General features: G+C 44.1%; 2 protein-coding genes across 2 annotated transcripts in view; both read left to right on the forward strand.

Moving 5' to 3' along the window:
- The first annotated feature begins 378 nt into the window (after positions 1 to 378).
- On the forward strand, positions 379 to 1,899 carry slc18a3a (solute carrier family 18 member 3a). The gene has a single exon (XM_060924749.1). The coding sequence runs from the start codon at positions 379 to 381 to the stop codon at positions 1,897 to 1,899; it is 1,521 nt and encodes a 506-aa protein (XP_060780732.1).
- A 1,768-nt stretch (positions 1,900 to 3,667) lies between these two features.
- The window catches only part of chata (choline O-acetyltransferase a), a 39,500-nt gene continuing 29,032 nt past the window's right edge, over positions 3,668 to 14,135 (forward strand). The window contains exons 1-3 of the mRNA XM_060924750.1: positions 3,668 to 3,730; positions 4,162 to 4,353; positions 4,860 to 4,978. Of these exons, the coding sequence (XP_060780733.1) occupies positions 3,683 to 3,730; positions 4,162 to 4,353; positions 4,860 to 4,978 (359 nt within the window). The 5' untranslated portion in view covers positions 3,668 to 3,682. The remainder of the gene's footprint in view (positions 3,731 to 4,161; positions 4,354 to 4,859; positions 4,979 to 14,135) is intronic.

The following is a 14,135-nucleotide window of genomic DNA, read 5'->3' on the forward strand; positions in this document are numbered from 1 at the left end:
TGCAGTGTTTCGGTTTTGTGCGTCCACGGTCTCCAAAAAGACCGTTTATCACACCATGGAACACGAGCGAGTGAATTTCTAACCTGAGCGCAAGTGTTTGAATTCTCTTCTTCACCTTAAATGACTCTTCGAGTTACAATGAAACTTTGGCCGCCGGCGATAAAAAGCGTTCAGCTCAGCAGAGGACAAAAGCGGGCGCAATGAAGGAGCGCAGCGTGCGAAGGTAAAGCAGGAAAAGTTCACTCGTTTATCGCGGCTTGATTGAGTTTATTAGAAGCACGAAGGCAGAATCCAGTCTGTAATAACAGAGCACAGTGGTGGAAAGCGTTTATAGAATATCGTTTGCGTTGAAACAAGAAAAAAAAAACTAAATAAATAATGGCTGAAGACGGATCCGGTGGCTTGGCGCAGTCTGCCGCGGTCAAACTCTCAGAGATGAGCGAAAAAACTAAACAACTAGGCACTGCTATCCAAGATCCTGAACGACAGCGGAGGATTATTCTAGTAATCGTCTGTGTGGCACTTTTGTTAGATAATATGCTTTACATGGTGATCGTGCCAATCGTTCCAGATTATTTAGCCAGGCTAGAAAGTGAATCAACCAACTCCTCCAACAGCACAGAAAACTTCGACATGCAGATTGGTGTCCTTTTTGCATCCAAAGCCATTTTGCAACTTCTTGTAAATCCTTTGACGGGTACCTTCATAGACCGCGTTGGATACGACGTGCCACTTTTAATCGGACTTTCCATCATGTTTGTTTCCACGTGCATTTTTGCCTTCGCTGAAAACTACGCGACCCTTTTCGTGGCGCGGAGTCTGCAGGGTCTCGGCTCGGCTTTCGCAGACACGTCAGGTATCGCTATGATAGCAGACAAATTCACCGAGGAGGCCGAGAGGAGTCACGCCCTGGGCATCGCCTTGGCATTTATTTCGTTCGGCAGCCTGGCGGCGCCCCCCTTCGGCGGAGTGCTTTGCGAGTTTGCAGGGAAGCGCGTCCCCTTCCTCGCCCTCGCCTCTGTCTGTCTAGTCGACGGTATTTTGTGCATGACTGTCCTTAAGCCATTCTCCAGCAGGACCAGGGAAAACATGCCAGTTGGCACACCCATTTACAAACTTATGATTGATCCCTATATAGCAGTTGTGGCAGGTGCACTGACCACGTGCAACATCCCACTTGCATTTCTGGAGCCCACCATTGCGAATTGGATGGAGGAGACCATGGACGCGTCCCAGTGGCAGATCGGACTTACCTGGTTACCAGCTTTTTTCCCCCATATTTTAGGTGTCTACGTTACTGTAAAACTGGCAGCGCGACACCCACACTTACAATGGTTTTATGGCGCTCTGGGCATGGTTATAATAGGTGCCAGCTCCTGCACTGTTCCAGCATGCAAAAACTTTGAGCAACTTATAATCCCCTTGTGCGGCATCTGCTTTGGCATTGCGCTGGTGGACACCGCGCTGTTGCCCACACTTGCGTTTCTGGTTGATGTGCGTCATGTCTCTGTGTATGGCAGTGTGTACGCCATTGCGGACATCTCCTACTGCGTCGCCTATGCACTGGGTCCAGTTGTAGCCGGTAAAATAGTGCACGACCTCGGTTTTGTACAGCTCAATCTGGGCATGGGCCTCGCCAACGTGCTTTACGCACCCGCGCTGCTCCTGCTGCGCAATGTGTGCCTCATGAAGCCGTCTCACTCCGAGAGGAACATGCTGCTGGAGGAAGGGGCCACAGGTCTCTACGACACTATCAAACTAGAAGAGTGCCAAGCCAAGAAAAAGAAGCAGGGCTACAGCACAACAAACAACTGTCGGCCTGTTGACGAAAACGGCATATTTGCTGGAAATCCCAGATCATACTCTCAAGAGGAAAAATTTGATCCCGAATATGCATAAAATGATCATTCCTAATCAGTGCTTCGTCGATTTCCTGGACACACATAAATATACTCAATTTAACTCCAAAGTAGGCTTTACCTCTGTCTGGAAAATCAGTCTTCAGTGTATAGTTATAGAATTGCATAGAAATTCGTTCACACTGGTGCAGAATGTGCAAAAAAAAAAAAAAAAACGCCGAACACGCTGTGTAACTCTAAACCATATCCAGCCCATTTTTTTTTTTAAAGAATCAGTCTACCAGTTATCAGGTTATTTGTGACAATTTCCCTCTATTTATCTTTAAAAGGATAATTATGTACTGTTATTTTTCCTTGGATCAAATGCATATATCACTGTTATAAACCGCGTTCAGGGATATAAATAAACGCACAGGTTCAATATGTGCGTCATTATTCTAAACAGGCTTATTGTTGTATTGCCAGGTCTGTGCTGCTCTAACTAATATGTAATGGCACTTGACAAATTGATGGATTAAGTGATGGATCTAATGTGTAGCCTATCCTGCGTGTCCACTGTCTGTCTGTAGTCTCTTGACATTGTGAGGGTGTATTTCTGGAATGCGTCAATGTACATTATATATTATGAACCACAAAATGTACATAAAGTGTATATCAAGTGTACATAATTAAAATAATATATTGGGAGCAGCCTTTTCTCTGTCTCTTTTGTGTGCGCATGCGTGCTGTTCCTGTTTATAATTTATTTATACATTTTATTTGGGCAGAAAACTGTCTCCAGTGATAAATGTTCAAGTCGGAATTATTAAATAAAGCTAAATACACAGGCTACTTAAGAAAGTTTTGTTAAGCAAATTTTGTTCTGTAAAAGAAAAGGATTGTGGTAGCTGATGTGTTTTCAAAACACACAAAATCATGGTTAACACATTCAAAGTTTTATGAATACGACTAAGAACAGAGCTCATTCGGTACCCCTGACACTGAAATAAGAAGGACGCAGCCAAGAATACTGAGTGCTGACATTCTCTACTAAGCAAAGGGACATAATTGGCTAAATTATTACCTGTCTGATGAACATTTATAAAGAAATCATAAGGTTTTTTCCGTAATTAATAGGCTCACTTCTGGAGTGGCAACCCAAATGGGTGATCCTCAACGCAGTAATGAAAACCAATAGGCTATGACATACCAAGTACTTACTTGACGTTATTGCTAGTACTATATCCCTCTTTGAGACATCTCAAAACCAAGTCATTTATAATACCAGGCTGCATACTGCATAATGAGTCGAACAGTATGGTGTTGCTTGGACCCATGAGGTAGTCCGCAGTTTGGGGCGCAGACAGGCAGAATATTGCACTTGACGAATGAAGACTGGTGGGTGGGCGGAGCTTCGAGCATCTTTCCCGAGCGGACCCAACGCATGGGGCGCAAACAGGGTTCAGAAGAAACGACAGAGGAACAGTTCTTTCCTTTCCTTTCTATGGAAAGGACGTCAGCCAGAAAATGAATTTTGGATAAACTTTTTAAGGTTTTCCAAGACACGACAGCTCCGTTCTGGTAAGTACAGAGCACTGAAAAACTTTACATTTTAGGTTCATTTTAAATCTTTTCACCTCTAGTGTACAGTAACGCTTCAGGGAGGCTTATTTATCAAGTATAAACTATTATAATTATTTATATGCTTTAATCAAGAGAAAAATGTACAGCTTGGAGGACTTTTTCCCAAATAAACCTCAGGGCTTGATGTATTACAGAGGGCAAAGAGGAGAAGTGTATCTGTGACATTTCCTCACGTCTGACTGAGCTCTGGAACTTTGAGCATGCCTGTTTTGGACAGAAAGCCATCAAGGGACCAAGGGGATCACAGTGTAAAGAGTTTCTTCTTCTTCTTCTTCTTCTTCTTCTTCTTCTTCTTCTTCTTCTTCCAGGATTAATAGTATTTTGAGAACTGGACCTAGTGCAACTTTAATATACAACTTAAAATATTTCATTTTAACTAGTATTCAGAGCATGAATTACAAAACTGATGGTGTTTTAAAATCCTTCAGCAGATCTGACAGAACTGCTGTACTTTTAACTCATGAAGACCAGAACATTTCAGATATTTGAGCATTCCATCCAACATTTCATTTGTAAATCAGTGACAAATGCCCTAAATCAGTCATTTAAATAATCCTCATGTTACTACTGAATAAATTAATATATAAACATAAATTACACGTTTCCTCCAATGTTTTGAAAAATATAAATGAGTAACTCTGTTCTCTCCAACACTAACACTCCAATCTCGTATGTTCAGGGCCTCCCTAAACTGCCCGTCCCAGCCTTACATCAAACGTTAGCTATGTATTTAAAGTGTATGAGACATCTGATCCCTGAAGAGCAGTTCAGAAGAACCAAGGCAATTACTGAGAAGTTTGGAGAACCTGGTGGGCTGGGAGAGAGACTTCAGAGAAAACTACTGCAAAGGAGAGAGGATAAAGCTAATTGGGTAAATTTCTGGAGAAATTTACTTAATGTTTCTCATTAAAATACAAGTTTGTAGCAGTTCCTAATGTGGGTGGAGCACAGAAGCACGGCAGGCGAGAGTTGATGTTCACATACACACTCTTTATTTGACTTATTTTTAGCTTTTCAGCTTTACCCACTCACTATCACACGCACACATGCGTTGTGGTCGGGAAAGAGCTCTTCTTGGCTCTCCCCCTCCTTTTATGCTCCGTCCCTGCAAAACACACACACACACACACACACACACTAATTGACAGCAAGTGTAATGACTTAGCCACTTACATTCCCCGACCCCGCCCTCCATTCAGAAACTGTTGCTTGGCCACGCCCCCGCTGCCACAAAGTTACATTTTGAAAGAAAAATAGTTTAACTCTGTATCTCATTTGGGTGTAAATATTTAAAGCTTAAATATTGTACAGATCCAGATTTTGTAAACTTTTTGTCATTACAAAAGCCTAAAAATGGGCCTGTTTTTTTTTTTTCAGGTATATGATTATTGGGTTGAAGATATGTATTTGAATAACAGATTAGCACTACCGGTTAACTCCAGCCCTGCTATGGTCTTCCCAAAGCAGAACTTCAGGACTTCAAGCGATGTACTCAGGTATTGAACACTGTGGAGGAAGCAGTACATTTGATAAAGTATATGAATTCAGGTAATGTCATCCTATTATTTTTTTCCAAGCTAATGTTAAACACTTAAAGCGTTTTCTACATACAGTCCCTACTGAAAGTATGAGAATGACATGACCAATTCTGTTGTTTTTACTGTACACCGAAGACATTTGAGTTTTAGATCAAAATATGAATATGAGACAGTAGATCAGAATTCCAGATTTAATTTCCTGGCATTTACATCTGAATGTGCTGAACAACTTAGAACATGGCACCTTTGATGGCAGACTATACAGATGATACCATTTTATGTAAGCAAAAGTATTGGAACAAAGCCTTAAACCAAATAAAAAATAAATAAGACTTAATATTTGGTTGAATATCTGTTGCTTGCAATAGTTGCATAATGCTGGCGAACCAGTGACATCACCAAACTGTTGTAACTGTTGCAATTTTTCTTTTTTGATGCTTTTCTAGACTTGTACCATAGCTTGTTTAAGTTGTTTTTGTTTTGTAAGTTGCCAGTTTGTTTCAATCCCCTCTTCAGGAGGTGAAACATGCTCAGTTGGGTTAAGGTCTGATAACAGACTTGGCAAAGCTAAGACCCCCCCCGTTGAAGTCCTTTGTTATGTGAACAGTGTGTTTTGTCATTGTCTTGCTGCATGATAACATTTCTCCCAATAAGACTGGCTGCTTTTCTCAGAATGTTTCTGTAGACTTCTGAATTCATTCTGCTGCTACCATCATGAGTTGCATCATCAATAAAGATGAATGAGCCCATTCCAGAAGCATCCATATAAGCCCAAACCATGACACTACCTCCACTGTGCTTGACCAATGAGCTTGTATGTTTGGGGTCATGGATAGATCATTTCTTTCTCCACACTTTGGTCTTTCAATCACTTTGGTAGAAGTTAATCTCAGTTCCAGAACTTAAGTGGTTCATCTCTGTATTTCTGTCATTCCAATCTGGCCATTTGCTTCTTAGTGTCGATGAGTGGTTTGCATCTTGTGATATGGTCTCTATATTTCTGTTTTTGAAATCTTCTTCAAAATGTAGACTGTGATACCTTCACCCTTGCCCTGTGGAGATTGTTGGTGAGGTCACTAACTGTTTGTTTTGGGCTTTTCTCCAAGTTCTTACAATGTTTCTGTCATGCCTTTGCCGACCTGTTCAATGTCTGGTTGTTAGTACAGCAGTTGTTTATTTCTTTCTCAGGACATTCTGAATTGTTGTATTGGTTATACCCAGTGCTTGTGCAATAGCTCTGATTGAGTTTCCCTCTTTTTTCAGTTCAAAATGGCTTGTTTTACTCCCATAGACAGCCCTCTTGTTTTCATGTCAGGTAATAATTTTTTAACAACTGCAGTCTTCACAAGTGAAGCCCAGGCCTCAAACTAAGAATAGACATTCAGAGCTATTAATTGTTTCAACAATCAATCTAACAAAACACACCTGGGTAACAAGAAACAAACAAACCAAAGGTGTCAAATGGTGCCATGTCAAGAAAGTTGTTAAACTAAGTTGTTAGATGTAAATACCAGGAACTGAAAGCTGGAATTCTGATCTATTGTATCATATTCATCTTTTGATCACAAATTTCTTCAGTGTACAGGAAAAAACAAAAGAATTGGCCTTGCTGTTCCAATACTTTCAGATAAGACTTTATTTATTTTTGACACTCAATGAATCATTCAGAGAAATAAAGAACTGAAGTATACAGTGTGCAGAAAACTTTAAGATGGGGGAAATTTGTCAAATTGTAAAAAAAAAACATCAATATGAACTGTTGAAACAGTTGATATATCCACTTCAGGCTTGTCTAGACTATAAGCTTTACTCAAATGATATGAAATCATAAACTGGTGTTTCACTGCAAGTGAGAGTGGAATGTTTTTGAAGCAGTTTGAGTGCCATGCAACCTGCTTAAAAAAGCTGTGCTTTGCCTCAAAGCGCATGGTCCAAAACCCAACAAGAGGACCAAAGAGCTGAATCAACTTTGGATAATGTTCCAAATAATGATGCTTTGGAAGGAGCTTGACATTGGGGAAAAGTTCTTGATACCTCTTCCTGTGCTCAGAAATTTTGCTGTCGAGGTATGTAAGAGATTCATGAGTATGAACTGGTGCAACCACAAGTTCAACAATATCCTTGAGGTTCAGGAGCACCTGCCATGCAGGCTCATCCTCTGGTACCTTGTTCCCAACTAGCAATGGAAGAAACCTGATCAAGCTCCAATTTTCATGAGCATTACCACCTACTGTTCTTCTGCTTGAAAATGTGCCAGGAACAATATGTGGCTTATTTGTTTGATCTCTCCACTTGTAGGGAAAATGCAGAATGGCTGCATTAAGCCATTCTAAGGTAAAATACTTTTTGGCTATGAGCACACACAGACACTGTGCAATTTCTACTGGCACCACACCCTCAAAAATGTCATGCATGACATCTGGGAGATAACCAGAGAGAACATGAAAATGTTCAAGAGTCTTAGTAAAGACACACTGTTTTTTCACACCATAGTAACTGGTCCCACTCTCCTGTGGACACTTTATATGTTTTTCATGAAGATCTTTACTTCTGAGATCAAAGAGACCTGACCTCATTTGACTGTATGTCAGATGATTTTCCCACACAGAATCTACAGAAATATTCCCCACAGAAATTCTCAACAAAGCCAGCAATGGCATGAGCACCTAAGTTGTCTGCTACCACAGCCTGTTAGGGTTTTGCTGGGATTCAAACCCGGGTCGTTGGTGTGATAATCCAGCAAACCCCCACTAGGCCACCAGGGGGATGACTCAAGTGCAGAGGCATGAGGTGAAAGTAGAGTATCAAAAAAAAAAGAAGTTTATTTACACTATTTACAATCCAATGGAAAAAACAAAGAAAAGCCAAAAGCTCAGAAGATAAACCAAAATAAAAATATCCAAAGGTAAAATGTCCAAAAACAAAAGAAAAGGCAAAATGCTGAACGCTCAGAAGATCAAAAAGGCACAAAGTCCAAAGAAAGCAAAAATATCAAACACAAGGGCACAGGCAAGATACGTGGGACAGAGGAAACTAGCACTAGACAGCATAGCATAAAGACTCCGTGACAAGGGAACAAACAGAGGGGTATTTATACACAAACTAATTCAGGAACAGGGCGGGGCAGGAAACAGGCAATCAAGACAAACACAAAACACAGTGGCGGCCTCTAGAGGCCAAAACAAACATGACAAGATAAACATAACAGCGGCCTCTAGAGGCCAAAACAGTCCCAGTCCTAACAAGACACACACACCCCCCCCCCCCCCCCAGGAGCGTCTCCTGACGTTCCCAGGGCAATCTGGATGGGCCGAATGGAAGTCCCGACAAAGTCCTTTATCTAAAATGTCCCGGGCGGGGACCCAACAGCATTCCTCAGGGCCATAGCCCTCCCAGTCTACCAGATATTGAAGCCCGCCGCGGACCCGGCGGGAGTCAAGCAGGCGATGCACAGTGAACACAGTCTGACCCTGGAAGATGCGGGGGGGTGGGGGATTCCTAGGGGCAGGGGCATATGTGGACGTCAGTACGGGCCGCAACAGGGAAACATGGAATGTGGGGTTGATCCTCAGAGTCCGGGGCAACTGGAGCCGGTAGGCGACAGGGTTCACCCTGCGCACCACCTTGAAGGGGCCAATGTAGCGAGGAGCAAGCTTGCAGTTCTCCACCCACAGCGGAAGGTCCTTGGTGGACAGCCAAACCCTCTGCCCAGGGCGGAAAGCGTGGGCAGGTCTTCTATGGCGGTTGGCCTGAGTCTGGTTGGTTCTGGAGGTCTGGATGCGGGTCCTCCTGACCTTGCTCCAGGTCTTGCGACACCATCTCACATATTGGTTGACCGAGGGCACCCCCGCGTCCTCCTCCTGGTCCAGGAACAGAGGTGGCTGGAACCCGAATTGGCACTGGAATGGCGACAGCTTGGTGGCCGATGACTGCAGGGTGTTGTAGGCATACTCTGCCCATGGCAGCCAGGTGCTCCACGATGTCGGGTTATCCATGGCCAGGCCTCGCAGGGTGGTTTCCAGGTCCTGGTTGAGCCTCTCCGTCTGGCCATTGGACTGTGGGTGGAACCCAGAGGAGAGGCTGGCAGTGGCTCCAATGAGCTTGCAAAACCCGTGCCACACTCGGGAAGAGAACTGGGGCCCCCAGTCAGAGACGATATCCTGTGGGAGACCAAAGACTCGGAAGACGTGATTGAACATTAGTTTAGCTGTTTCAAGGGCAGAAGGGAGCTTGCACAGTGGTATAAAGCGGCAGGCCTTGGAGAATCTGTCAACTATGATCAAAATGACAGTGTTACCTTGTGACTCAGGGATGAAGTCGACTGCCACGTGGGACCAGGGACGCTGGGGAATGGTCAGAGGATGCAGGAGGCCCTGGGGATGCTGTCATGGGTTCTTGCTTCTGGTGCACACCTTGCAGGAAAGGACGAATGACCTTACTTCCTTCTCCATGCTTGGCCACCAGAAGCGTCTTCTCAAAAAGTCCAGGGTCCTTCGAGCTCCCGGGTGGGTGGTGAGAGGGGACGAGTGACCCCACTGGAGAACCTTGGCCCGGGCTTGATGTGGGACGTACAAAAGGCCCGGTGGCCCCGTCCCAGGACCAGGGTCCTGGCGTTGGGCTCAGACAGCCTCCTCAATACCCCAGCAGACAGGGGCCACAATCCGGGACACAGGGATAATAGGCCCAACTTCGCTCTCCCTGTTGGTGGGAGCGAACAGCCTGGAAAGCGTGTCAGGTTTGGTGTTTTTGGAGCCAGGGCAGTATGATAGGGTAAAGTCGAACCGACTGAAAAACAAGGCCCACCTAGCCTGTCGTGGATTGAGTCTCTTTGCTTGCTGGAGGTACTCCAGGTTCTTGTGGTCCGTCCAGACCAAAAATGGATGTTGCGCTCCCTCCAGCCAGTGCCTCCACTCCTCAAGGGCCAGTTTAACTGCTAGCAGTTCTCGATCCCCCATGTCATACCGGGACTCCACAGAACTCAGGCAGTGGGAGAAGTATGCGCAGGGGTGCAACCTTCCTTCCGAGCATTGAGAGAGGACCGCGCCGACGCCGCTGTCCGAGGCGTCTACCTTGACGATGAAGGGTTGTGAAGGGTCCGGGAGGACCAGAATGGGTGCCGTGCAGAAGCGGTGCTTGAGGTCTTTGAACACCTTTTCCGCCTGAGGAGACCAGACATACGATCCACCTGTCCCTTTGGTGAGGTCCAATATGGGCGCTGCTACAGAACTAAAAGTTCCTGATGAACTTGCGGTAGAAGTTCGCAAATCCTAAGAACCGCTGAACCTCTTTGACGGACTTGGGGGTGGGCCAGTCCCGGACGGCCAGGGTCTTGGCTGGATCCATCTGGAGTTGGCCTGTCCGTACAATAAAACCCAGAAAGGAGACCTCGGGAACATGAAATTCGCATTTCTGGGCCTTAGCGAACAGATTGTTCTGTAGCAGCCTCTGGAGAACCTGGCGGACATGGTGGCAGTGCTCCTGCACAGTCTTGGAAAAGATTAGGATGTCGTCGAGGTAGACAAAAACGTACTGGTTCATCATGTCCCTCAAGACGTCATTGAGTAGGGCCTGAAAAACAGCTGGTGCGTTGGTGAGTCCGAAGGGCATCACCTGGTACTCGTAGTGCCCAGATGGGGTGTTAAAGGTCAACTAAGTTAAAAAAATTAACTTTCATAATATGTTTATTCTTACCTAAAAACACAAAACCCGACTTGGAAGTAAAGCAAGAAAGTTGTTCTTCTCAAAATCGTATATTTTTAGTGAAGTTACAAAATATCCCTTTCTGATTGGACAACAGGTGATGACGTATGTTTCAGAATACAATGCAGAAAGTACCTGAAGAAGTCCCTGCAGTTTTTGTGGAAATGATCGATAAGGATCGAAATAAAAGGGACACATTGTGTTGTGCATTGTTTTCCATTGTGTCACGAAAGGTCTAGGCCTGTGTAGCAAATAAGATGTTATTTCAACGCCCTGATTTGTAGGTTGACTATTTTCATTCCGTGACACAGGTGCACATGCTCTGCCTGTGCGTCAATGCCGACTGCCGTCGAATCAGTGTGCTGCAGACAGATCCCCAAAGTGGCTGCAAAAATACAAGCCTACAATGAGCAACAGAATGCACAACTAGACTGCATCACGTCTCACCCAGGCTTTCAAACAGTCTGCCTGGATAGATGGGTACTGGAGACAGCACACTACCAGTATGTGCAGCAGTATGGTGCAGTGTTCGAACTATGCCGATATTTTCGGGGGGGTCCCTTTTTTTTCCCTTGGGGGGGTACGCTTGCGCTTGTCTCAGAGCGCGGATCTCCAAATGCATGAGAAGCCTATCTTACGCACATATCACGCGGACTCCACACCTCCACACACGCATCGCGTCTGAAGTCATAACTCATCAGGGGAAATTGTGTCCGCATTGGCATGTTCAAAAAACAACCTCGCGTCAACAATGATACCACACACAAGAAAAAAAAAAAAAAACAGTCAGGCTACTCAACACATCTGATCCACAGCAGCACCAAAGCATCACTGGAAATCATGTCAACAACCAATCTTCCACAACACTTCGGATATGCAAATGCTTCCTGTTACACACGATCGCTATTTCAATAAACATCATTTTGCCAATATTTTAGAGACCCCCCCAACATTTCCCAAATCATGTTTTCAAGGGATCTCATGTCTGTTTCAGGGGATCTCGGATCCCCCGAGTACCCCCGTAGTTCGAACGGTGATGGTGGGCATGCAAGGCAGGATCCATCTGAAAATGAGTGAGTTGTCCCCCTAGAATTCTGATTGGTAACAAAAGTGCCGAGATTTCATGTATTGCTGCAGCTAAAGTCATCACTACTGTAGTAAAATAATAATAATAATAATAATAATAATAATAATAATAATAATAATAAAACCACACACAAAGTAAATTCACAAAGTACATTGAATTTACAGGAAATTCAGACATACTGCATATCGGCAGCTGGCTAGATGGTGCTGGGAGTACCTAGGCTGTCATGTTCGCGTTCCACTGCCATCCTGTGCAGTCACAAAGATCCGGGAGACATTCCCATCCACTGAATATACAGGTTTCCAGGATGTGGTGTAATGTGGCAAATAAAGACGTTTGAATGTATACTTGAATCAGATGTATTTGTTCTAATGCATTTGTTAACCCTATAACAAAGACAAACCAGAGATCCAAAGACCTGGGAAAAGGATTCACACAGCAATCCTTCCCAATCCAGTGTGGATACATTATATGTCCATAATCAACACTAACACTCGCCTGAAATAACCTCAGCAGTGATAACAAAAAAATAATAATAATAATAATAATAAAAAAATATGTATGGTGTTGAAACAGAAATGAAAAAGTTTTCAAAGACCCAAAAAGGCACAAGATCATACATGACACATTTGCCCATCAAAAGTTTCTCTGATGTGTACATACAGCACAATACAATCATTTTTTGGAAAATCGGATGTGATGGCATTGGATTATTTCCTCTTTGGGGGGGTACACATGGCCACTGCTCAAAAGGTGGTGGTGATGGCTGCCTGTCTGGTGGTGAAGTGTCAAAGTCTTGCTCCAATACATCAGCCATGAGTTCCTCAACATAGGCTACACACAGGGCCGCTGACAGCTTTGGCTGGGCCCGGGACAAAATGCTCTGAATGGGCCCCCCCGGGCCAACACACACACACCTCTCTTATCCCAGTCTCTACCTCACTCCAACCCTTAAATGACAGGTATTCAAAAACAATTCAACCGGTCAACAACCATTTCATTTTAGCATTTCAACATTTTTACAGTTTTAACATTTCCTTAGTCTGCAACTATTCAGGTGCGAAATGCAATGCGCCGGACTTTTGTTGTGCGTGCGTACTGTCCAGTGTGAAAAGCAGAGAACACACCGCTCGAGAAACGGCGGGATACGATTGCGGGCTAATGTGAATATTCTTAGCTTCAATCAGATATATGAAACACAATGTTATTAAGCCGTTGTGGTTATGAAATGATTCAATGCCCTGTGCGTTTGATATGGTGTTCAGTGTGACTTGCTCTCCCCTCATTTGTAACATGAATTGCGTGCCGCGCGTGCCTTGGTTGGGGTTACTTTACGGGGCTGGAAAAAGTTGGCTGTGTCTTACCCAGTGATGGGAATAACGGCGTTAGAAATAAACGGCGTTACTAACGGCGTTACTTTTTTTTTAGTAACGAGTAATCTAACTAATTACTTTTTAAATCGTTATAACGCCGTTCCCATTACTTACAATAAAATACTATGCGTTACTTTATTAAAGCTGTTCTCATCTGGCACGCTGCTCGTTCAGCCTTTCTTTACTCTGCTTTCGTGTGGGGCGGGGAGACACGAGACAACGGCACAGTAAGCCAATCAGAGTAGATTTGGACAACATACGTAGGTAGGCCTACTGCGCGCTCTTTCAATCGGAAGACACAGCGATGGTGAGCGGTCAGACCAGGGGCGTGTTTAGCCTATTTTGGGGGGTGCTCAAGCACCCCCAAAACGAGCTGAGCACCCCCTAGCTAAGCACCCTCAAAAACACTGCTTTTGGACGTAATTTTCAGAAATAAGTGCCCTTGCGCACTGCGCAATGAATGTGTGCGCAGGCGTGTGTGTGTTCTTGAATTCACCTGTTACGTGATAGTCTATGACCAGTAAAATACCTCTCCTCCTTGCGTCCCCTCTGATTGGGTTGCCTGTCCGCGCGAGTGCTTGCTACGACATGGTGGTTTTTTTAACTGGATTCCACGCCGATGAGGAAGTCGAAGTAGCACCTGAGTATTACTGGCATAGCGAGATGTGAAGGTACGGACTGGAGTTACAATTGTTAAACACAACACAATAATATGCATAATGCAATATTGATGTTCCCTGGTCTATGAACAGAATGATAAAAACGACATTTATCATCCATATCGAGATACTTTTGTGCAGAGCTGTACAAGTGCTACAGTGCTAGACCACCGTGTGTTAGTCAATTTTATTTAATGTAACATAGCGTTTACTAATGTAAAATCATAATAATACACACTTATTACACAATACACAACACATTAATTAACAATTACCACTGTTCAAAAATGAATAGC

The sequence above is a fragment of the Neoarius graeffei genome, chromosome 7 (genome assembly GCF_027579695.1).
Source record: "Neoarius graeffei isolate fNeoGra1 chromosome 7, fNeoGra1.pri, whole genome shotgun sequence".
NCBI lineage: Eukaryota > Metazoa > Chordata > Actinopteri > Siluriformes > Ariidae > Neoarius > Neoarius graeffei.

Excerpts from the sequence above, each read along its gene's own strand:
- slc18a3a (XM_060924749.1), top strand. The coding sequence starts at position 379 with ATGGCTGAAGACGGATCCGGTGGCTTGGCGCAGTCTGCCGCGGTCAAA.